Genomic DNA, 23381 nt, shown 5'->3' with positions numbered 1-23381 from the left:
AGATGCATGTCTGTATTATGAAAATGCTATTATACAGTTATGAACAAGGCACCGGGGCAGCAGTGTGGAGGGCCAGAAAGATTTACAGAGAAGGAGACGCCCAGGATGCGTCCCGAAAGATGAGTTTATCAGGTGGAAAGTGGAGGTAGGTATCTCTGATGAGAAGATCGTGTACAAGAGCACAGAGATGTGGAAGGTATGACGTACTCAGCAAGAGCTGGAGGTGGTGCTGGTAGATGAGGCCGGCTGGGTCAGGCAGGGCTTGATCACCAAGGGATTGTATGTTATGCTGAAGAGTTGGCTTTACCTTCTGGATTGGGGATCTGCTGAGGGTAGAGCGAATAAGCACGTTGGTTCTCTCGCTCAGAAACTAGCTAACTCTTTGCTGCTTCTAATCTCCCCACGGGTTCAGATTGGATAACTGGTTATCATCACACTTTAGAAACCGTCAACCACCATTACTCTCTCGTGGGCAATGTATGTGAGCACCTTGGGTAATAAGATGTATTCCTGTTTGACTTTGAAATTGATATCCACTTTGTTCTTGAATGCCTAGCTTCTCTCTCTCTTTCTCTCTCTCTCTCTCTTTTTTTTTTGAAGATTTTATTTGTGTATTTGACAGGCAGAGATCACAAGTGGGCAGAGAGGCAGGCAGAGGGTGGGGGGGGGGGAGCAGGCTCCCTGCTGAGCAGAAAGCAGGATGCGGATGTGGAGCTCTATCCCAGGACCCAGCCTCCCAAGGACAGAGCAAGGGAGAGGTGGGCAGAGAGTATGAGAGGGGATAGGGACAGTAGAAAATAAAAGAGAACATAAAAGAGGTCATCTTTGCCAGATGGTGTAACTCTCTCTCTGAGATTCCAATTTCTTATGAAAAGTGACAATAACAGTAGCTACTGTGGAGCTGGAAGGGTGAATAAAACTGACATGGAAATAGATGGGACAGTCATCTGCTTAGAACCAACAATAAGTGGTAATTTCTTCTCTTCCTTTCCTTTCCTTCCTGCATCTTGACTTATTTGGAGGCTCTATCATCTGGTCTAGAATAGCTCCTGGCCCATGACATCTGAATGTATTTTACTGAGTAAAAGAATGAATGATATTTACACATGACATATTGCTTATGCATTATAGGGATTTAGAGAACAGAGAGGGTTACCCTTCCTCCCTACACCTCCCTCCCTGAATCCCCATAGGGTGGATAGGGGATAACTGCATCACAGAAAAGATGGGTTTGGGTTGGTCTTTACAATTCTGGCCAGAATGGGGCATCTGGGTGGCTCAGTCAGTTAAGCATCTTCTATCTGCTTAGGTCATGATATCAGGGTCCTGGGATAGAGCCCTGCATTGGGCTCTGTGCTCCCTGCTCAGCGGGGAATCTGCTTCTCCCTCTGCCTTTCCCCCTGCTCATGCCCTCTTACTCTCTGTCTCAAGTGGATACATTTTTAAAAATCTTAAAAAAAAAATAAAACAAAAGGCTGGCAGGAATGCAATAGGCAGCAGAAGTTAGGTATGACAAGTGGAATAAACAAAAGTACTGAGAATCACTTGACTGGATGTGGGGATTTCCATGAGAGAGAAGTACAAGAGCTGGAAAAAGAGATTGGGGCCAAAATACATTCTGGGCAACCCCTGTGTTTGAACTTCATTGTCTGTGCATCGTGGGGTTCTAGAAGAGCATGATCAAAGCACAATTTTAGGAAGCTTAAACGTGAGCAGGACAAGTCAGGGAGGAGCAGGACAGGGGTCGGGTAATAACTAGGGCAGCAATGTGGGTGGGAGGTAATTAAGGCCGGAATTTGACCCTAAGAGGTGACACCGTGCTGTTGTCTCGTGATCACTGCTTCTGAGGAATCAAAGGATCACCTTCGTTCTGACTTCTTGAGAAGGAATTGGAAGGGAGAGAGTAGAGGCAGGAACTGGCAGGGTACTCTGCTGCTTAGGGCAAAAATTCTGGAGAGTGTTCTTTGGGGCAGGTAAAGCTCACCTCCTCCATCTGTCTGCATCTGTTAGGGTTGTTGGGAGACTGGAAATTGTCAGAGTTGGTGAGGAAGCAATTAGTACCTTATCTCACATGATTCCCATTCAGCCTCCTGGAATCTTAGGGCCTCTGCTGACACATTCCTGTGTTTATGCTGTATGTGGACTTGAGTCCAGGCCTTGTGCCTTCCTCTTCTGTATTTGGTTAGGTGCCGTCCGTAGTGCCTCACCAAGTCCAGAAGACACACACCTAAAGCGTGTGCCTTTCCTGACATATATACCTTTGGAGAAAATCAGTGTTACCACAGGTTGCCATGAGGTCAACTCTGATGGTGTCTTGGAGATGCAATAAAACTAAATCAGCTGTGGTGATTCAGGATTATTTGAATGACTTTATATGAAGCACTCCAGACTTTTTTTTTTTTTTTTTTGAAGATTTTATTTATTTATTTGCAAGAGAAAGAGAGAGAGAGGAGAGGGACAGGCAGACTCGGCACTGAGCACAGAGTTGGATACGGGGCTTGATCCCATGACCGGGAGATCATGACCATAGCTGAAGTCAACAGTCAGAGGCTTAACTGACTGAGCCACCCAGGCACCCGTCCAGCCATTTCAAATCACAATCTGAATAATAAACAGGCCTGAGACTGAGAAAGGCTGAATTAGGATGTAGCCATGAAGGAGAGGGGTCAGAAGCTGTGAAAGCACTGTTTCAGTCGGCTTTCAGTGGGACCGGCCTCTTGATGAAGCGGGCCACGGGCCACATGGAATGCATTATACCTCAGGAGCTTGGGCTGCTCTGACCTGTGTATTTTTTCTCAATCCATAATTTATAATCAAATGTGCCTAGATGCATTCATAATAGAGATCACTAATATAAACTTAATAATGTATGTGTATTTTATTTCACTCCTTTGGAATGTTTCTGAAGGTGAGTTAGCTAAAAAAATTTATCCTGATTTTTCTCTTAGTAAATTTGTCTTGGGACTTTTGTTATGACATGTCACTGGAACACTTAAGGAATTTTCCACCACCTTGGAGCAGAAAAGATACTTAGTTCCCGATCTCCTTTGTTCTTTAGTATTTTGACAGTACAAAGCCTTTTTTGGGTGAGTATCAGAATCCTAGAGTTTTTAAACCTTCTCATCATCACAATAACACATAATAAACAAGATTTCTCACATTTACTGCCTGCTTATCATGTGGGCAACACGTGGGCATTGTTCTCCGGTGTTTCCCTGTTTTTTCTCATTTCATCTCCCCAGCGCTGCTCTCGGGTAGGTGCTCACTTTCCAGAAGGGGAAGCTTGTCACGCAGCTGGTAGATAACAGCGCTAAGATTTAAATCCAAGCACCTTGACTGGAGCAGTTCGAGAATGGAGAAGTTCACATGATCATATTTTTAGTGCTAGATGTTTATCTTAATGAACCCTCCTAATGCATTTTAATCATGTTGAGTCTCAAGTTTTCCTACCTGCATAGATGGTAGAAATGGTATTGAAAACCATAGATAAGCTCCAAACCTCATTTTTGCCATGCATTTTACTGACCCTCTCTTTTCGTAGTAGGGAGTGATAAGAGCTTATCTCTTGCCTTTCCACGTGAACCTGTTAACATATAACAACACTAAGCCCCAGCAGGTATTTATGTTTGTGTCAGGAGTGGGTTGAGGGGAAATTAAAATTTTAGAGCACTTGCAAATAATCAGGCACGCTGAGTCCTTTCCTGTTACATTTTGCTGATCCGTTTTTTATGCCCTACCTTCCCTTGTGACTTAGAATTCCCGAGACTTTCTCATGGAGGTGCAAGAATATCTGATTAAAAATTGCTGGTGCTCCCTGGTCACAGCCCAAGCTGTAGCTTGCTCCCCCTGCAGGCAAAACTTTGGCCCCTGAAGCCATCACCCCTACTAACTGGATTACTGAGCCTGATAATTTTGACTCAGGAGTTAGCCCCTGGTTTAGCACAGATAATTGGTAGTCTCGCTTTCTGAAATGGTGAACGCTGAGGAGGAAGCAGATCTGGGTTGAGGATGGAAATCAAATTTCCAATTTGGATATGTTACGTTAGAATTATCTGTTAGAGGGGTGCCTGAGTTGCTTGTCTGTTAAGCTTCTGACTCTTGGTTTTGTCTTAGGTGGGTGAAGTCATGGGTCATGATCTCATGGGTCATGATCTCCTGGGTCATGAGAGTAAGCCCTGCATCAGGCTCCCACTCCCGGTATGGGAGGTGGAGTCTGCATGAAGATACTTTCCCTGTGCCTTTCCCCACTCATGTGTGCAAGCAGACATGCATGCGCGCGCTCTCTCTCTCTCTCTCATATAAATAAATAAATAAATCTTTTTTTTTTTTTTTTTTAAAGAACTATCTGTTAGATATCCTAATGTCTCAATTTCTTGGAAAACATGAGTCTGAATTGGTGGTCATTAGCACAGAAATGTTACCAAATTCATGAGACTAGATGGAATGATTCAGGAAGCGAATGTTCATAGAGAGGAGACTTGAGGACTGAACCTTGGAGTCCTCCAATACTGGGAGGTTGGAAAGAACAATAAAGCTCCCTTATAACTTCCAACTCTCCCCTTAGAAATACAAATGGAGGGGCGCCTGGGTGGCTCAGTGGGTTAAAGCCTCTGCCTTCAGCTCAGGTCATGATCTCAGGGTCCTGGGATCGAGCCCCACATTGGGATCTCTGCTCAGCCGGGAGCCTGCTTCCCCCCTCTGCCTGCCTCTCTGCCTTCTTGTGATCTCTGTCTGTGAAATAAATAAATAAAATTTAAAAAAAAAAGAAAGAAATACAAATGGAGAGAACAGATTTGGTGGTTGCCAGAGGTAGGGATGTGAGAATAAAAAGTGCACACATCTGAATGCATGTGGTGTTCTCAATGACAGAGAAAAATATAAACCCTCCATAAACACACACACACACACACACACGAAATACAGATGCCTTGAGAGATGGGTTTGGGGCCCTTGAATTTCATTTAAGGGTATCTTAGGCCAAGAAAAGGCAAACTCAGGTAGAAACTAGAGAAAGTAGCAGAAAAGGATTTCCCAAACCCACTCCTTACTCTTTCCTGCTCCTTCTCCTACTACACCAGTTCCTTGACCTCACCCTTCTTTGCCTTCTCCTGCTAAATTTTGGTTTCCAGCCTTGGGGAATATATCTGCTTTTCTTTTTTTTTTTTAATTTAAAAATTTTTAAAATTAACATATAATGTATTATTAGCCCCAGGGGTACAGGTCTGTGAATCGCCAGGTTTACACACTTCACAGCACTTACCATAGCACACATCCTCCCCAATGTCCATAATTATCTGCTTTTCGGATTGCAACTTGGCTCATTGTAAGGCTGCAGGATATTTTGGAACATTGCATAGTTTTCATTTTTTAAAAAAAATTAGTATTAGCAGGATTTCAGGTCATCTTTGTAGTTGGGAACATGCTGCAGTGTGGAAAAGCTAACTACACACCCTTGATCTCATTGAAAATATACTAGGATGTGTCTCTGTTCCTTTCCTGCTTAGATTATTAAATGGTGTTCCCTTTCCTTTTGAAATATGTAGGACCAGGCAGCTTTATTTGCATAACCTTAGGACACTTCCTTTCTGTTGAAGGTTTGACTGTACAGCCTTACTCTGGCTTAATTAATCAGCAAATACAAAGCTTCTAAAGGAAATGTTTGTTTTCTTTTTCTCTTTGGAATTCTAGAGAGTGAACTGAATTAATAAAGTCAGATTTCTTTTACTAACTGCCTCAGAAGAATTTATTGAATTATACCCCTACAACTTACTGTGTCTGCTATGCATTGCTATGCCTCCCTTACATAATCTTACAAAAGATTTCGCTTACTATAAATTTGCGAACAGTAGGTATAAGAATAATTGGTGCACAGCATGCAAGGTAGGTGGACTGCATTAAATGAGTAGTGCTAATACAGGTAGAATTTAATTTCGCAAACAGTTCATGGAACCAAGATTAATTTGGTGAAAGGATTCATGCGCTTTGCTTGGAGAAAAAGAAGCCCGTCTTTCCAACTTCCTGCGTCAACATTTGACTACAGCAAGACCTGTTGCCATTCCTTTTAAGTCTTTCTTGTACTCCAGGTTACCTATTGTCTTAAAAACTTTTAATTCTTTCAGCTCCAAGCAAGGGAAGCTTGAAGAAAACTCAAGCCTTAGAGAGACTCTGTTAGATAGCCACTTATCCCTCCAAAGTTTTCATGAACAACCGTGGATCAAAGGACTGAAAAGAAAGCCCTTTCAATGGTGGTCTTTAAATGATACCGGGAAATGTGGGTGGGTATAAATTCCTTTATTTTAAAGTAGGACACACTGGTAGCTTCCTTTGGAAATCTGTTTGGCATTTAACAGCCCTCTTTGTCTGAGGTGACTCCTTGATCTTTGTCCTCAATACCATGGGTTACAATAGAAGACCCTTCTCTGTTGTATCCTCTGTGAAGAGGGTAAAGCTTCGTTCACCTGCTGCTGTGTTCCTTTCAGTCCTTGAGAAATCAAAATGTTCAAGTTTGAGGGAATCTTAGAGCTTATCTGATTCAGAGGTTCTTCTAAAGCAAGATTCTCCTTTGCTCCAGTCCTTTGAGTAGTAAGATCACCCATTGTTAGGTAGCTCTAAAGTAGCAAGTTAATTGTACTTGGAATAAAAAAGCTGTTTTTTGGGCTCATGGTTCCGTCTCTCTGGACCTTTTCTCCTAGATCTATTTCTCAACCTTTCTACATATCGCCTTCGTTGCACTCTCTCCCCCAAACCACCTCCTGGTGAGTGTAAGGATCTGATTTCTAGTTCCTCCCTTTTCCCACTGCCCCCTGATTGTCAGGTGATGAGTATGGTTCAAGAAAATCAAACTCTGGAAATCGAACATATCCAAATGGAGCTTAGTTTGTGTCTCAGGAGAAGAGAGGTCAGTTCTGGAAATGACAGTAGTATTTCAGGAACAGTATTGCTTTGCGGTGGCGTTTTGTAGTTAAATAGTACTACCTATTTTTAAAAAGCATGTTCGTATTCATTATCTCATTGAATCTGCACAACCAACTTGTGCACTGGGTAAGGCATACATTGTTACCCCAATCTGACAAAGCTGAGTCTCACAGGGAGTGAGAGACTGACCCCAGGTCATCGGTCTAGATAGAGACAGACATCCCTTATCCCTGTAATCTCTTGGATGAGCTCAAACTCAGATAATATTTGGGGAATTCAGTGAGAAATTTCAGGGACAAGAATATAGATTCCAGTAGACTGTAGGAATTATTCATCTTCCCAACCTGATTCATTCCCAGGGAGTATTAGTTGTATATCTTCGCGAGCCTCCTCAGTGTGCATTGTCTATACTCGCCGCCCTAGGGTACCAGTGTATTGGCGAGTCTGCTTTGGTCTAAGACCACCTGGCTCATGCCACAGCCTGCACACATCCTGCTGACTGATCAAATGGTCAAATAAGTAATTGACTCTGATGCTGGGAAACATCACTGACTTACTAGCATCGATTCCCACTATGTGTAGCTCAGTATCACTATGATAAAGGAAGATTAGATACCTGATTTAATCTGGTGTTACAATTAGGTTGAAATATTATTGTGCGTTGTTACTGAGGATGTAGAATGGTGCAGCTTCTGAGGAAAATAGTATGGCAGTTCCTCAAAAAATTTAAAATAGAATTACCATAGGATCCATATATCTTTTGGATATATAGCCAAAAGAATTAAAGCAGGGTCTCAAAGAGATATGTGTACACCTGCGTTCATGGTAGTATTATTTATACTAGTCAAAAGGTAGAAGCAACCCAAGTGTCCATTGACAGATGAAAAAATAAACAAAATTTAATATATACATACAGTTGACCCTTGAACAACATGGGCTTGAACTGCACAGGTCCACTTATATGTGGATTTTTTTTCTTTCTTTTTTTTTTTAAAGATTTATTTATTTGACAGAAAGATCACAAGTAGGCAGAGAGGCAGGCAGAGAGAGAGGAGGAAGCAGGCTCCCTGCAGAGCAGAGAGCCCGATGCGGGGCTCGATCCCAGGACCCTGAGATCATGACCCGAGCCAAAGGCAGCGGCTTAATCCACTGAGCCACCCAGGCGCCCCGTGGATTTTTTTTCTATAAATATAGTGGAACATTTTTTGGGGGAGATTTGCAATGATTTGAAAAAACTTGCAGACAAACTTGTAGCTTAGAAATACTGAAAAAAATTAAGAAAAATTAGGTATTATTGTAAGAATACAACATATAATAGATATAATGTACAAAATATATGCTAATCAACTGTTTCTTATTAGTAAGGCTTCCAGTCAACAGTAGGCTATTAGCAGTTGAGTTTTGGGGGAGTCAAGTTTATGCGTGGATGTCGATTGCATGGGAGGACAGTGCTCCTAACTGCTGTGTTGTTCAAGGGTTAACCGTACAATGGAATATCACTCAGCCTTAAAATGGAAGGAAATTCTGACATACGTTACAATGTAGATGAAGCTTTTGGGCATCATACTGAGTGAAAAAAGCCAGTCACAAATAAAGAATCCATCCTGCATGATTATACTTCTACAAAATACCTAGAGTAGTGACAGAAAGTAGAATGGTGGTTGCTAGGGGGCTGATGGGAAGAGAGAATGGGGAGTTGTTAAATCAGAACAGAGTTTTAGTTTTGCAAGATGAAAAGAGTTCTAGAGGTAGATGATGGTGATGGTCATACAACAGTGTGAAGGTACTTACAACTACTAAACTGTCCGCTAAGAAAGGGTTAAGATGATACATTTTGTGTTTTCCATATTTTACCACAATTAAAAAGAAATTGAGTTGAAACAGCAACTGTAGGCAAAGAGACAGAAACAACAACAATAAAGGTGAATGGAATAAGGGCTCCAATGATAAAAACATCAGAGGAGACATACATTGAGCTTATCTTATTTTATTTATTTTTTTAAAGATTTATTTATTTATTTGAGAGAGAGGAGGGGGAAGGGGCAAAGGGAGAAGGAGAGTAAGAGAGAATCTCCAGCAGACTCCCCTTCAGATCATGGAGCCAGATGCAGGGCTCGATCTCACGACCCTGAGATTACGACTTGAGCCGAAACCAAGAGTTGGACGCTTAACCTACTGAGCCACCCAGGTGCCCCTATTTAGCTTATTTTAAATGAAACTATCATGAAGTACGAGAAGCACAAGGTAAATAAGAGGTACTTACAAGTAGCAAATGCCAAGAAAAGGACTTAATTGTTAATGGGAGGACATGTCCTTGTGTGTACAGTGTGGGCATGACTCCCCCTGCTTGTGTTCCCTCTCTCATTGTTTCACTCTCTGTTAAATAAATAAATAAAATCTTAAAAAAGGGAATATCAGTTGTCACTCACAAATAATGTTTTCTTTCTTTTTTTTTTTTAAGATTTTATTTATTTATTTGACACACAGAGAGATCACAATAGGCAGAGAGGCAGGCAGAGAGAGAGGGGAAAGCAGGCTCCCCACTGAGCAGAGAGCCTGATATGGGGCTCGATCCCAGGACCCCAAGACCATGACCTGGACCGAAGGCAGAGGTTTAACCCACTGAGTCACCCAGGCGCCCCATGAATATTTTCACTGAAAGAAATATTTCCTTGTTCTGTCCGCTAAACAGGTCTAGGAACAATGACCAATCCAGTAGTAATGCCCGTATTACAGTATCTTAATATCATTTCTTATGGAAACAAACTAACTGTGTCTTTGGTGGGGTTTTCAAGCAGAGCCTGAGGAAGGGACATTCTTGTGAAAGCGATTTTTCGAAGGAGAGCTCTCAGGAAGAGAATAAGGGAAGCAGGACAAGGCAGGGAGCAAAAGCTAATAAGCAAGGACAAAGCTTGGCCGGAGACTAGTTTCAGCCTGGACTTACACTGGGCTGTGGTGCATGAATTGCACTCTAGAGTTAATCTCAACTTGAAGCGCCCCTTTAATCCCTTAGTTCTGTTCATCACTGGCCATGGGCTACTGAGAAGGGGGTGTGAGGAAGCTGGATTTAGCCCAGGGGAGTTTTTTTGAAGAAGGGGCAGATGTGAGCCATTAAGAGTCAACACTAGCAGCTGCTGGGAGTGCACTGGCTGGGGGCTGGGGAATGCATGGGGCATCCAGTTGGGACATCTGCAGCAGCCATCATAAACTTCTAGGAAAAATGGCTGATCCAGATTTGAAACAAGAAATATAGAATGAACCTGGCGTGTCCTGTCAAACCAGAAAGCAAGGATGCATCAAAGATTACTGAGGTTTTGTTTTTTTTTTTTTTTTTTTTTTTAAAGATTACTGAGGTTTTGTCAGAAAGACCAGGAGTAAACCTGGAGAGGTTCCTACTGCCTGATCAGTAAGAATAATGATCACAATGGATCGACATACATCAATATATTAAGAATCCGTGAATTTATGATATTTAAAAAAACCAACAAACCACCTGATTAGAGTGCCCTTTGGAGAATGCTAAATGAACAAATTCACTTTTCTGAAAAAATAGCAAAGGGAAAGGAATCAAGTATTATCCTGTCTTTGCTATAAGAATTATTCTGTATGGTAATTGAATAGCTGTTGAGGGAAGAAAGCATGATGAGATTCGAATGTCACCATTTGGCAGGCTGTACTGAAGGAATGAACCAAGCCAGTGATCATCAATGACTTCTTACCCTACAAGAGAGGCAGCCACACATTATGTGCTTTATACATAACACTTGAGAAATATTCTTGCAAAACACTTTGAACCTACATAAGATCAAACCACTAGTTCTAATTACAGGTTTATACAAAATACAGAGGACAGAGGAATATGTTGAAAGATTTCCTGAAGATACAGTTAGTAAAATCCAGACTATGGGAAACCTTCAGACAAACAGTCCAGTTTTTTCAACGAACACACTATAAGAAACAAAAAATGGGGGGGATAATTTATAGATTAAAAGAGATCGAGGAGATCTATTGATTAAGTGTAATGTTTAGTCCTTGTTTGGATGAACAGACTGGATGTGAAAAAGAAGAATTTTTGAGAAAAGGTGGGACTAACCAGATACTTGATGATATTAGGAAATTGATAGTAATGCTTGAGATCGGTAATGGTGTTGTGATTTTGTTAGAAGTAGGCCATATCTTTAGAGAGATGTACTAAATTATTTAGTAATGAAATATTAAGATCTCTGGGATCCACTGGGAATCCAAAGGGGTGGAGGAGCGAATGTGGGCAGGAATATAGTCCCTATGACACTGTCCAAGACTTGGTAATTGTTGAGCAATGTGTAAATGGTAGTTCCTTAAACTTTGTTATCGTATAAGCCTGAGATGTCCCATAATGAAAGTTTTAGACATTTTAAAAAGTGAAACACATATTTGTGTGAAATTTATATCATTGATACTTTGCTTCAGTAAGTCCCTCTTTTGGCTTTTGTTTTTCATGGAGTGAGCCTAATTCTTTGTTAATACTTCCAGATTTCAGATATTTACCGATAGAAGGGTTTTAGAAAGATAGAAGGGGGCAATATTCCAATGGCTATCTTTTGATGCTTTTGATTTCTTTAACAAAGGACTGTTGCTTATTTGTCAGCTTTTTACTGAGAACATTTTGTAATAACATGTTAGTGGATGGCGTAAAAAGTGTGCTGTTATTTAAAATTTAACAAATGATGTAAAACAGGTGAAGAATTATATAGGCATATTCTTTCATTTTAATATCGAAAAACTGATTTTCACTGAGATTGCTATTTTTGTTCTTTGTAGATTTATTGATATGAAAATAGAACCATTATTAAAACAAAACGGACCCAAAAGGCAGCATGTCACCACATTGCTTGACTTTGTCTTGGTGAAACTCAAGAATTCCTAGTCTTAAACTTTTTTCATGGTAAATAGAATTCTTCCACTGCAGCGTTACTTTATTCCAGCAGATTATACTTGTATCTTCTTACAGAGCTCATGAAATTTTGATGATGGTGGAAATGCAAGCTATTGAACTGCCTAATCGATTTTAGTTAATCTTTAATATTGACATCACATTCCATTATGTGACTCTCTATTCAGGAGATGGTTTTCCTGAGGTAGATTCTTTGCTTTCATTTTGCTGCTCAGATGTCCATTTTTCTTTGCTTAGAGAGGTGAGCTGACGATTTACACATTTCTAGCTCTATTTAAAGCTTACTTAAGAAAGCTTGAAACTATTAGTGTACTTTAAAATTATCTGTGAATTTTACTTTTATATTAGGTCTATTAGAAACAAGCAATGGATAGGGGCACCTCAGTGATTCAGTGGTTCAGTTGTTTGTGAATCCGTCTCTTGGTTTTGATCTTTTTTTTTTTTTTTAAAGATTTTATTTATTTATTTGACAGAGAGATCACAAGTAGGCAGAGAGGCAGGCAGAGAGAGGGGAGGAAGCAGGCTCCCTGCGGAGCAGAGAGCCCAATGCGGGGCTCGATCCCAGGACCCTGAGATCATGACCTGAGCCGAAGGCAGCGGCTTAATCCACTGAGCCACCCAGGTGCCCCCGTCTCTTGGTTTTGGCTTGGGTCATGATCTTGGAGTTTTGAGATCAAATCCCATGTTGGGCTCTACGCTCAGTGGGGAGTCTCCGTGAGATTCTCTCCCTCTCCCTTTGCCTCTTCTCCCGACTCTCCCCTCTCTCTCTCTCAGTAAATAAATAAATAAATCTTAAAAAAAAGAGAGAAATAGACATGGATAATTGAAAATAAATTTATTTTGCTGCTTTGCCAAATGCAAGAACAATACCCCCACCAAAACTCTGTTCACTTTTGCAAAAACTGGATAGCGAGATGTGGGTCTTTAAGAAGCCATGGGGTCCTTACAGGATGTGTGCTTTTGTGCTATTAATTTTTATAACTTGCAGCTGTAGAAAAATTATTTTTCAATAGCAAGCATAAGTGTTGAAAATGAGCTCCTTTTTCTTAGCTATCAAGATAACCACATCCCTTGAACTGTGATTATAATCAGTTGTGACATATCAATTTCAGCCTTTTCTCCTCCTCCTGCATTCCAAGAATGTTAAACATTATTTAATATGATTCTTTGTCCCAAGAGTTCAGAAGGGCAAAAATTATACTTTCAGGCTGCACGTATACTTTACAGTACAGCGCCATGTGTTCGTTCAGCTCTTTGGAGTTTGAAGAAGAGATGCTAAGGAGTTGCTAGCCAGGATACTTGGCACCTTGTTCTGTTTGGTCCTTTTTTTTTTTTTTTTGGTGTCCGTGAGTCAGACAATTAGACTCCCGTTTAATAAAGTGTGAACTATAGTCAGACTTGATTTCTTCCACTGATGACAAATTAGACAAATTTGTGATTTTCACCAATAATGGAAGCCACTTGGATTCAATATCTAATTGTTGATCTGTTTTTGAGTTGTGATACTATTTTCAGGAGTAAATTACTGAGTATGGTAGGAGAGTTTTAGAATTCTGGGGCTCATGGCCTGCTCCTAAAAATTTAGATAGTTCCTTTTGGCACTCCTGGGTGGCTCAGTTGGTTAAGCATCTGCCTTTAGCTCAGGTCATGATCCTGAGGTCCTGGGATCGAGTCCTACATTGGGTTCCTTGCTTAGTGGGAAGCCTGCTTTTCCTTCTGCCTGCCACTCCCCCTCCTTGTGCTCTCTCTCTCTGACAAAGAAATAAAATCTTAAAAAAAAAACAACAAAAAAACGTAGATGGTTTGTTTTGTAATACACGAATGAACCTGTGGTGAAGGTGGGAGCTGGGGTGGGAAGATGAGTAAATTGGGTATCAGGCATTGTCTGATACTTTTGACAGTTACTTAGTGTTTGCTTTATATTCTCAGTTATTTGCACTGGTTCTTTTTATTTCCCTAGGTGTCTATAACTTTGAGTAAGAGAGTGTTTTATATTATAAGGCACTGTAGGAGTATTTCATTAGTTGGTATTTTAAAATATCTCTAATTGTGGAGCCAGATAAGTTGAAAAACAGACTAGCACTGATTTCTTAGAAACGTACTAAAATGATTTTTCCAAGGTCATTTCTTCATAGTAGTTCTGTCTCAACGTTCTGACTTTAATAATGAGAAGAATTATATCCCCCCGAGAAGAAAGAGACTATGCTTTGTGTTCTAACCCTTAGCCCTAGGGCATTGAGGAATTGCAATAAATTTTTAATAATGAATCTCTGGTCTACTTTTTTCTGCCCAGGTAGCTGTTGTTTAGCCATCGTAGACTAGGAGAAATTTGTAAGGTGAGAAGTCAGATTGAGAAGGAATACAGGAAAGGGAATTCATAGCCTCAGTTATTGTAACAAATTGCCAAGTTAGATTGTATTTAAATTAAATTAAGTTAAATTCAAAACAACTTTTCTCGTTACTCTTTTAAAAGTTATTTATCATGGGGACAGAAAATTAACTTTTTATATCACATGCTGTAAGAGCACCTGGTTTATTAATGGGTTGGGCCCAGTTTAGTTTCGCTTGAGTTAAGACTTAACCTTGGACACCTGGCTGGCTCAGTTGTTGATCCCAGATCCTGGGATCAAGCCCCGCATTGGGCTCCCTGCTCTGCTGGGAAGACTTCTTCTCCCTCTCCCACTCCCCCTGCTTGTCTTCCCTCTCTCGCTGTCTCTCTATCAAATAAATAGATAAAATCTTAAAAAAACAACTCAACCTCTCCGCAGATAAAGTAAACAGTATGATGGAGTGGCTAAGAGAGTGTATTTTGGAACCACAGTGCCTAGGGAGAGTAAATTCTGGCTTTAGCACATATTTCCTCATACTGCCTTTGGGTCCTGTAAGTCGTTTAGCTCCACTGGGGCTCAGATTCCTCAACTGGTGAATGGGGGTCATAACCATATTATGTCGTTATACAGATTCATCTTTTTAAGGTGCTCATACCAGCACTTGGCATACAGTGAATGCTTTATCTGTTTACTATTATTACTTATACACAACCTAGGTATGGGACAGGGTTCTAGAGATATTGGTGGTATGGAGGTGAATCACATAAGGTCTCTGACTTTAAAGTCTTGTGGAAGGGGACAAACAGATGGTTCCAACATAGTGTCATACAGGGTGTTCTAAGAGAATATTAGAGAGTCACTTATCTCAAAATAGGAAGTTCAGAGAAGGCTTGCTGGAGGAAGTGCTGTGCTGAGCTGAGTATTGAAAGGACTGTTGAAAAAATAGGGAAAATCCTTTCAAGCAGGGGAGCAAAATGTCTTGAAGGAGCAGTATGAGAGACCTTTGTTCCTTCTGGGGAAGTAAAAATAGTTGCCGATGAAGCTGGTGGAGAGTTCAAGTCTGGGAATGGGTAAGGTCACACAAAGGGCTTTGTTTGCCATGCTAAAAAATGTGGCCCTTTATCTTTGGTATTTGGGTCCCCTGAGGACAGTGAGTAATAGAGGGTTGGGAAGATGATTACAGTTTGGAAAGATTAGTCTAGTGCTAGTGTACGAGTTGAATTAGAAAAGTACAGGGTTAGAGTCAAAAACACTAATGCTTTGGTCCAAGTAAGAAATGATTAGGACAGGGGCGCCTGGGTGGCTCAGTGGGTTAAAGCCTCTGCCTTTGGCTCAGGTCATGATCCCAGGGTCCTGGGATCGAGCCTCACATCGGGCTCTCTGCTCAGCAGGGAGCCTGCTTCCTCCTCTCTGCCTGCCTCTCTGCCTAGTTGTGATTTCTCTCTGTCAAATAAATAAAATATTAAAAAAAAAGAAATGATTAGGACTTAAATTAAGATAGTTAATAATGTGGATGCAAAGAGAAATTAATTTGAGAGCCATAAAAGATTATAATAAATATAACTTGGTAACAAATACTATGTGGGATGAGGAAAATGGAAAAAAAAAACTCCACAATTATAGATATGTATAGTTGGTTTCTAACTTTAGAAAATAGGTATAGATTCTGGAGTATTACTAAAATGGGAGTAAAGCAAGATGAGAGGAATATGGTGTGATGTGGGGGAGTGGGAAGATACGTTGGATTTTGCATGTGTGTTTGAGGGCTAAATGGTCAAATAGAAAGCTATCAGGATGAAACAAACAGAAGATACAACCAGAGAGGAAAACCAGGGGAGAATGGTGTCACAGAAGCCAAGAGAAGACTGAATTCCAAGAAAGGAGTGGAAAGGATATAAAATAGTACAAGAAGTCAAGAGGGATGAAGGCTGAATCTGTGTTCCGAATTTTAAGTAGCAACGAAGAGGACAGAAGTGTTCTAGTGGGAGGACATTTTAGATGTATGTTGGGCAGGAACCAGATTTCAGTATACTCGAGAGTACCTAGGTGGCAAGTAGGTAGCTTTCAATTCCTGATTTTCTTTGCCAAATCACTCCAAATCAACAAAGAGAACAAGAAACTGAAAGGCAAAGTCAATCTTTGATGAAAGTGAGAGACATTTGTAACCTTGAACCATAGTACATAAAGATGAAAGCAGATGGAGAAAGGTAAATAACTTAGCTAAGAAGAGAAAATATGTACAGAGAATCTAGCCATCACCCCCTTCCCAGCACCCTACATGGACAGGAATAGGAATCACCTTGTTTTGGTGAAAATGAGGTGAGGATTGCAAATAGGAATTGTTTGAAAAGCTCCATGAGGAGCATTTTAACCAGGCACCTTTGTAACTATTCAGACATCTTCTTCCTTGCTCCTACAGGAGATGAAAAGTATAATTTCTGGGGCACCTGGCTGGGTAGAGCATGCAACTCTTGATCTCAGGGTGGTGAATTTGAGCCCCACGTTGGGTGGAGAGATTGCTTACAAATAAAATCTTTAAAAAACGTGTACTTTCTGAAGAAATTAAATCAAAGAAACTGTGGACTTAGGAACAACAGACTTTGAAGAAGGCAGGGATGAGGTGTGGGGGTGAGTAAATCTGATAAGACATCTACACCTAAGCACCCTCATCCCATTACCACACCCTAGCTCCAGAATGCCAGCATCCAGGCTTCTGCTTCCCAGATAGTTGAACAGAAGACTCTTCTCTGAGGAAATTGAACCACCCTGAGGAAGACAGATTTTAGCGGGGATCGTATGAAAAAGTCAGCTGCTACCTTATTGCTTGGTAATGAATCCCACCAGTTGACACACTTCATCCATCGTGCTTTGGCAAAGCCCACTAATTGGACAAACCTAAATCATATTCCCAATTTTTGTAGTGAGCTTTTTAGTATCTCAGTCCTGAATGTGAATGGATGATGGCTAAACATCACCAGATCTTGAAGAAAGCTTCCAACATGAAGGAGAGAAAACAAAAATCCCAGAGTAAAGGGGTAATAAGAGGAACTCAGAGGAAATAGTGACAGTATGGAGAGATGAAAATTCCCAACATCCTCAAAAGGGTAAGAGAAGATGAAATATGTATTTTTTTAAAAGATTTTGTTTTTATTTATTTGACAGACAGAGATCACAAGTAGGCTGAGAGGCAGACAGAGAGAGAGGAGGAAGCAGGCTCCCTGCTAAGCAGAGAGCCCGACGTGGGACTCGATCCCAGGACCCCCGGGATCATGACCTGAGCTGAAAGCAGAGGCTTTAACCCACTGAGCCACCCAGGTGCCCCGAAATATGTATTTAAATATAATTAAAAAATTAAAAAACATGACCATCTAGGGGCATGCTTTATGAACTGAGCCAGTCAGGAGCCCGCTGCTCCACCTGGTTTGGTTTTGTTTTCTTTTTAAAAAAACTTTTTGATTTAGTCAATAGAAACTTAATCAAAGGTGCCCACCTCTAGAGAATTAGATAATCCCCAGAGGGTTTCAATGGGGTTCTTTAACACTCCTTTGAAAGAATGCCTAATATTCTCTTTTGCCCATTTCCAAGTCGTGGGAAGTTTTTTCCTAACACATCCATGAAACAAAAGCAATGTGAAATTAAAAAAATAATAAGGAGCAAAACATAAAAAAAGAATTCTTAGGAATTAAAAATGACAGCATACCCACTCCCCCCCTGAAATTTATAGTTGATGAAATCTTTCAGAAACTAGAAGACAGACAATTGGAGAGAAAATATCAGAACAATGTAGAATGGATCCAAGTGGTCCCATATTTCAAAAAAGAAATTGTCAGAGATAAAAAAAACAACAAAAGGTCTCAAAACTGAAGGAAGTCTTTAGATTAAAAAGACCTACTGATTGGGGGTGCCTGGCTGGATCAGTTGGAAGACCATGCAACTCTTGATCTTAGGGCCATGAGTCTGAGCTCCATGTTGGGAGTAGAAATCACTTAAATAAGTAAATAAATAAATAATCTTTTTAAAAAATGAGAAGACCTACTGAGTGCCTAACACAATGAATGAATAAAAGATGTATGCTAAGACACATTAGTGTGTGAGCAGGACACTAGGGATAATATTATGAATAAGATTATCCTAGAAGCTGAGAAAGAGGGAGAGGGAGGTGCAAAAGGGGAGGGGATGAGGGAAGGAGAAAGGAGGGAATGGTGCAGGGATGGAGGGTGGAAGGGAAGACATCAGCATAATGACTTAAAAATGGGTATATTTACTGTATGTGAACAATCCCTTAGTAGAGCTGATTTAGAAAAAGACAAAATATGAGAAAATAGAGGGTGCCTGGGTGGCTTAGTTGGTTGAGCATCTGATTCTTGATCTCAGATCAGGTCTTGACCTCAGGATTGTGAGTTCAAGCCCGGCACTTGTCTTTGGGCTGGGTGGGGAACCTACTTAAAAAAAAAAAAAAAAAAAAAAAAGAAAAAGGAATGAGAAAATAGAGTGTTGTTGGACTTTAGAAAAATACTAGAAACTTTAAGACAATGGAGAATTCCTCTTGAAATTCTGAAGGACAATGACTTCCAACCCAGAATGTTAAGCCCAAGCTGTCAGTGAAGTGTGAGGATAATGACACTGTCATGCAGGGATTCACACAATTTCCATCAAGTGAACCTTTTCTTCCTTGACTGGTAGGAGATGTGTTCTTTCAAACGATGTAATGAAACAAAAAGGAAGAAGATGTGAGATCCAAGAAACCGAGGATTAACACAGGAAAGAGGTAAAGAGAATCTGGAGGACGATCTGCAAGATGGTCCTGAACTCCTGTTTGTGCAGCAGAGCTAGCAAATAGCCGGCAGAGACGGGAGGCTGGGAAGGCTCCTGAAGAGATTTCTACAGGACTAACAGAAGGACACATTGGCCATATCGACTATTTACATTGAGAGAAGTAGTCAGGCAGGTGAACCTCATTTTCCTAGGATGGGTGTTGAGGATAGCACTTCAGGTGGAGACCTGGCACAGAGTCCGAAGCCAGTGCAGCAACAGAGACTGTAGACTTAGGGCACTGACCACTTCCCTCCATCAGTGCAGCCACTGCTTTCCTGGATGGCGGAAGAATTAGGTTCATCAGGTCCAACAGAGTCCCTTCTGGGTACTATCCTCCAGCACAGATGGGACAGGTCTGCTCTTACATCCTCACCAGTTCCCCAGTAGGTCCCCTGAGCCTCCTGGGATCTGGTTGGGCCGGATCCTTCCCTCCCCAGCCAGCCTTCGTACTCCAGCTCCTTGGAGTTGGGGCCTTGGGGTGAGTCTTTCAAATAAACCAGAAACCATAGAGATTAAAAGAAAGAAAATACAAAGAAATGAGGCAATTATTAACTGCAAGTTTGAATAAGTAAGGAAATTTAATCAGGATATATGCTTGATTTAACAGGGAATGTTATTATCATAGACTTAATCATGAAATCACTGAATGTGAATTTAAGCAAAATTTATGTAAGAAAGGTATAATCTTTGTCTACCATAATAGAAACTCAATAGATAATATCTAACATTAATGAATCTAGAGATACCCTATGTGCATTTTATGTAGAGCCATGAAAGTCAAAGTGGTAGGAACCAAGGATGTGAACATAGTTGCATCTGGGACGAGAGGGAGGAGAGCCTGAGACCACCATTTTTGTGTACCGCCTATTTATTATTTTTTTAAAAATATTTTATTTATTTATTCGACAGAGAGAAATCACAAGTAGGCAGAGAGGCAGGCAGAGAGAGAGAGAGAGGGAAGTAGGCTCCCTGCTGAGCAGAGAGCCCGATGAGGGGCTCGATTCTAGGACCCTGGGATCATGACCTGAGCCGAAGGCAGAGGCTTAACCCACTGAGCCACCCGGGCACCCACCATCTGTTTATTGATTAGGATGCAATGAGAACTCAAACTTACTCCTTCTTACCAATCTCTAGTTAAATCACTCTCTGCGTCCAAGGAAAAATATAAAACAGGTTTCACAACTTTTCTGTAAAAATAGGAAGTCCCTGGGTTTTTTTTCAAACATTAAAGATTTTAGCACAGTCTAGTAATAGCATTATTTCAGGCTGATCTTATGTATGATCACAACTCCGTATTTGAAGTTAATATTCCTCTTTTCTCTCAGCCTGAGCCAGAGTCAGGGAAGAGGTGAAGGACATGGTTGGCTTCTCTTTTCCTTCTTTGTTTTCTCCCATACTGTCCAGTTGTTGCTTCTGACTGCTCTAGGTTGGCCCAAGAAGAAGATGGGAGCCAATGGAGTTAAGATCTGACATCTGTGCCCTCTTCGTGTGTTGCATTTCCCTTCATGTGGGAAAAATTTTTGTGTTCTGCCTTGGCCCCCTGAGCTTCTGATGATCCACCCCTCTAGTTTGTCTCTTCTTCCATCCACAAAGTCCTTTTGGATAGGATCCCCTTGAATAGGCACCTAAGTTAGCTCCCTCTCTCTTGGGACCCACGTTAGGTCCCCAAGGGGCTTGTGCCTTTGCCTGTCGGGGTGGGTAGCTCAGTCCCAGTCAACTCTTCCTCCAACCACATTCTTCACCATTAGATTCTCTTGGTGAGAGTCGTATTCTAGTCATATGTGCTCCAACCTCAGGGATACATGCTTAACCCTTCAGGAGATCTGCTTGTATGCTCCTTCTTGTTATAAGGTACAGAGCAAGCACACCTACCTCTCTTCTAGGAGGAAAATGTACAAGGCATCAGTAGCTTTCTCCCAAACAATCTCTCTTGGTTTCTGGCCTTGTCTGCCTCTCTTGAGTGGATGATGGACTCTAGTTGCTCTAATTGTTATTACAGTTACAGCTTAACATGGCTTTCATAGATGCTCCAGTACAATACTTTTCTCGCATTTGTGGGGAAGTTGTTTTTTTTTTTAATTTTTGATCCATTGAAGATCTACATATGGTCCTTTAATGCATGACTGGTCTCTTCATCTCATGTCACGGGTGACTTAACACATGAGCTCAGCAGTGTCTGAAATGGTCTGTTCAACAAGGCGAGTCTACTGACCATTTCCATTTCCAGAGCAATGTCAAATCGTTCAAAAAGTTGCTAAATACTCTAAATTTCCATATTTACCTTGTAGCAAACTAGTAAAACAGTTGTCAGGCTGGCAGCATTCCATGGCCATATTTTTAGTTGTGCTATTCTAGCATTTTCCCTTAGGATCCCTTTAGAATTGAAAGAAAGGAGGACTTAAATATCATTCCTGGCCTTTGGGGCATTGGCCAAAACAGACAAAAAATATATATATTTTTTGTATATTATAGTTTAATATACTATTATAGTTATAATATGTCTTCATTAATTCCACTAAATATGTTTATTACATTACATAAATATATTTATTACGTCTGCTCTGACATAGATCCTATAAAAACAGAATGTGTATTCTAAAAAAGGGAGATACATAGCAAAACTATAACTAAATATATGCTATGTTAGGAAATGATAAATGGTATGAAAAAATACTTGAAGTAAGGGGGAAAGAAAGGTGGGAGTGGGATAATGGGCTGCAATTTTATGTTGCATACTCTGAGAATATATTTTTTAAAGATTTTATTTATTTATTTGACAGAGATCACAAGTAGGCAGAGAGGCAGGCAGAGAGAGAGGAGGAAGCAGGCTCCACGCAGAGCAGAAAGCCAAATGTGGGGCTCGATCCTAGGACCCTGAGATCATGACCTGAGCCGAAGGCAGAGGCTTTAACCCACTGAGCCACCCAGGCACCCCCTGAGAATATTTTTTTGATAAAGTAACATTTCATCAGAGATCTCTATTAGGGAGAGAAACATCTATCTGCATAAAAGGCTTTTAGGCCAAATGCTTTTGAGCATTATTTGCTCCTTAGCTTCTGAGTCTGTCTTACTTTGATAAAAAATAAAAGTATATTTAAAAATGAATGGGGAAAAATGAATGGAAGATGAGGACATGGAGAGAGCATTTGTAGATTACCTAAGAAGGGAATGAGGAAATTAGGTGGTAAGTTAGGGAGGATGTGGGATTCAAAAAAGTTTTTGTTTTTTCTCTTCTCTTCTCTTCTCTTCTCTTCTCTTCTCTCTCTCTCTTTTAAGAGGGTGAGGAGGGGCAGAGAGAGAGAGAGAGAATCCTAAGCATACTCCATGCCCAGCATGGAGCCCAACATGGGGCTTGATCTTACGACCCATGAGATCATGACCTGAGCCGAAATCAAGCCTGATGCTCAACCAACTGAGCCACACAGCTACACCCAGACATGGCTTTCTAAAGGTGGGAGGCATTTGAGATGTTTTGGTGAGAAGAAAGGGAGGACTTCCCTGGACCTACACAGAATGAAGGTGGGGGTAAGAGGGGAAATAGATACATTTTGGGACTGGTGGAGTTGGTTAAATAGGAACAGTGCTGTGGGCACTGTGAGTTGATGTTTGATATTTTTACATTTGTTGGGGAATCAAACTGACTGGTTGAATGATATTTTGAAAGCAGGCTTCAGCAATTTAAGCTCAGGAGTTAAGGTGAATATTTTGGCTGATTCAAGATGGAGGATGGAATTGAGAGCTCTAGAGAAGGTGGCTGGGATATTGATGTCAAGAGAATGCTTAAAATGACAAAGCATAAGCCCAGCTGAGGAAGAAGAGGAAATCACAAGGGCAGGAATACATCTGACAACAACAAATAAGGGTTGGAGGTGTGATTAACTTGAAAAAGGGTGAGAGAATGAGCCAGAAATTTGAGGTCATCTTGTTGGATTAGAATGAGAAGTTTCGTAGTTGGTTCAGTTCCAGGTGGTGGTGTCATCCAGAACGAGGCCATGGGTCAGAAGAGGAGAGAAGATGAGTTCAGAAGTTTAGGAACTTTTATGATTGAGGTGTTAGATGGCTCATCCAAATGGTGTGGAAATCTTCCAGGATGATGACGACACTCAGTGTGGAGAAGAAGCAGTGAGTCAGATGCCAAAGTCCTCAGTGAATGAGGGGGTGTGGCCAAAGGTCAGACAATTCAGAAAGGAGACCTGTGGCATTGGATGATGATGTGGATGTAAGAGAGGGGCAAGCTTTTGATGGGACACACGGGAGAAGGAGCAGCCACTTGTGGGATGCAGGGGTGCCGAGAGCGGGCACTTAATAAATGATTAAGGTAAGACAAGCAGTGGAGTTGTCACTTGCTGTGAGAGGTTAGAGCTTGTTGACTGTGAAATGGAGGTTCC

At 41.0% G+C, this 23381-nt stretch overlaps 1 protein-coding gene across 13 annotated transcripts in view; it reads left to right on the top strand.

Moving 5' to 3' along the window:
• The window catches only part of DST (dystonin), a 480329-nt gene that overhangs the window by 60866 nt on the left and 396082 nt on the right, over positions 1-23381 (top strand). Inside the window, exon 1 of one of the 13 annotated variants that reach the window (XM_046005396.1) lies at positions 23258-23311. The exons of the other annotated variants lie outside the window; for them this stretch is intronic. Within the exon in view, the coding sequence (XP_045861352.1) occupies positions 23303-23311 (9 nt within the window). The 5' untranslated portion in view covers positions 23258-23302. Of the gene's footprint in view, positions 1-23257; positions 23312-23381 lie in introns of those variants that run through there. 13 annotated transcript variants of the gene reach the window in all.

The sequence above is a fragment of the Meles meles genome, chromosome 5 (assembly GCF_922984935.1).
Source record: "Meles meles chromosome 5, mMelMel3.1 paternal haplotype, whole genome shotgun sequence".
Classification (NCBI taxonomy): Eukaryota; Metazoa; Chordata; class Mammalia; order Carnivora; family Mustelidae; genus Meles; species Meles meles.
The sequence above is the reverse complement of the archived record's forward strand: the minus strand, read 5'-3'. Positions and strand labels throughout refer to the sequence as shown.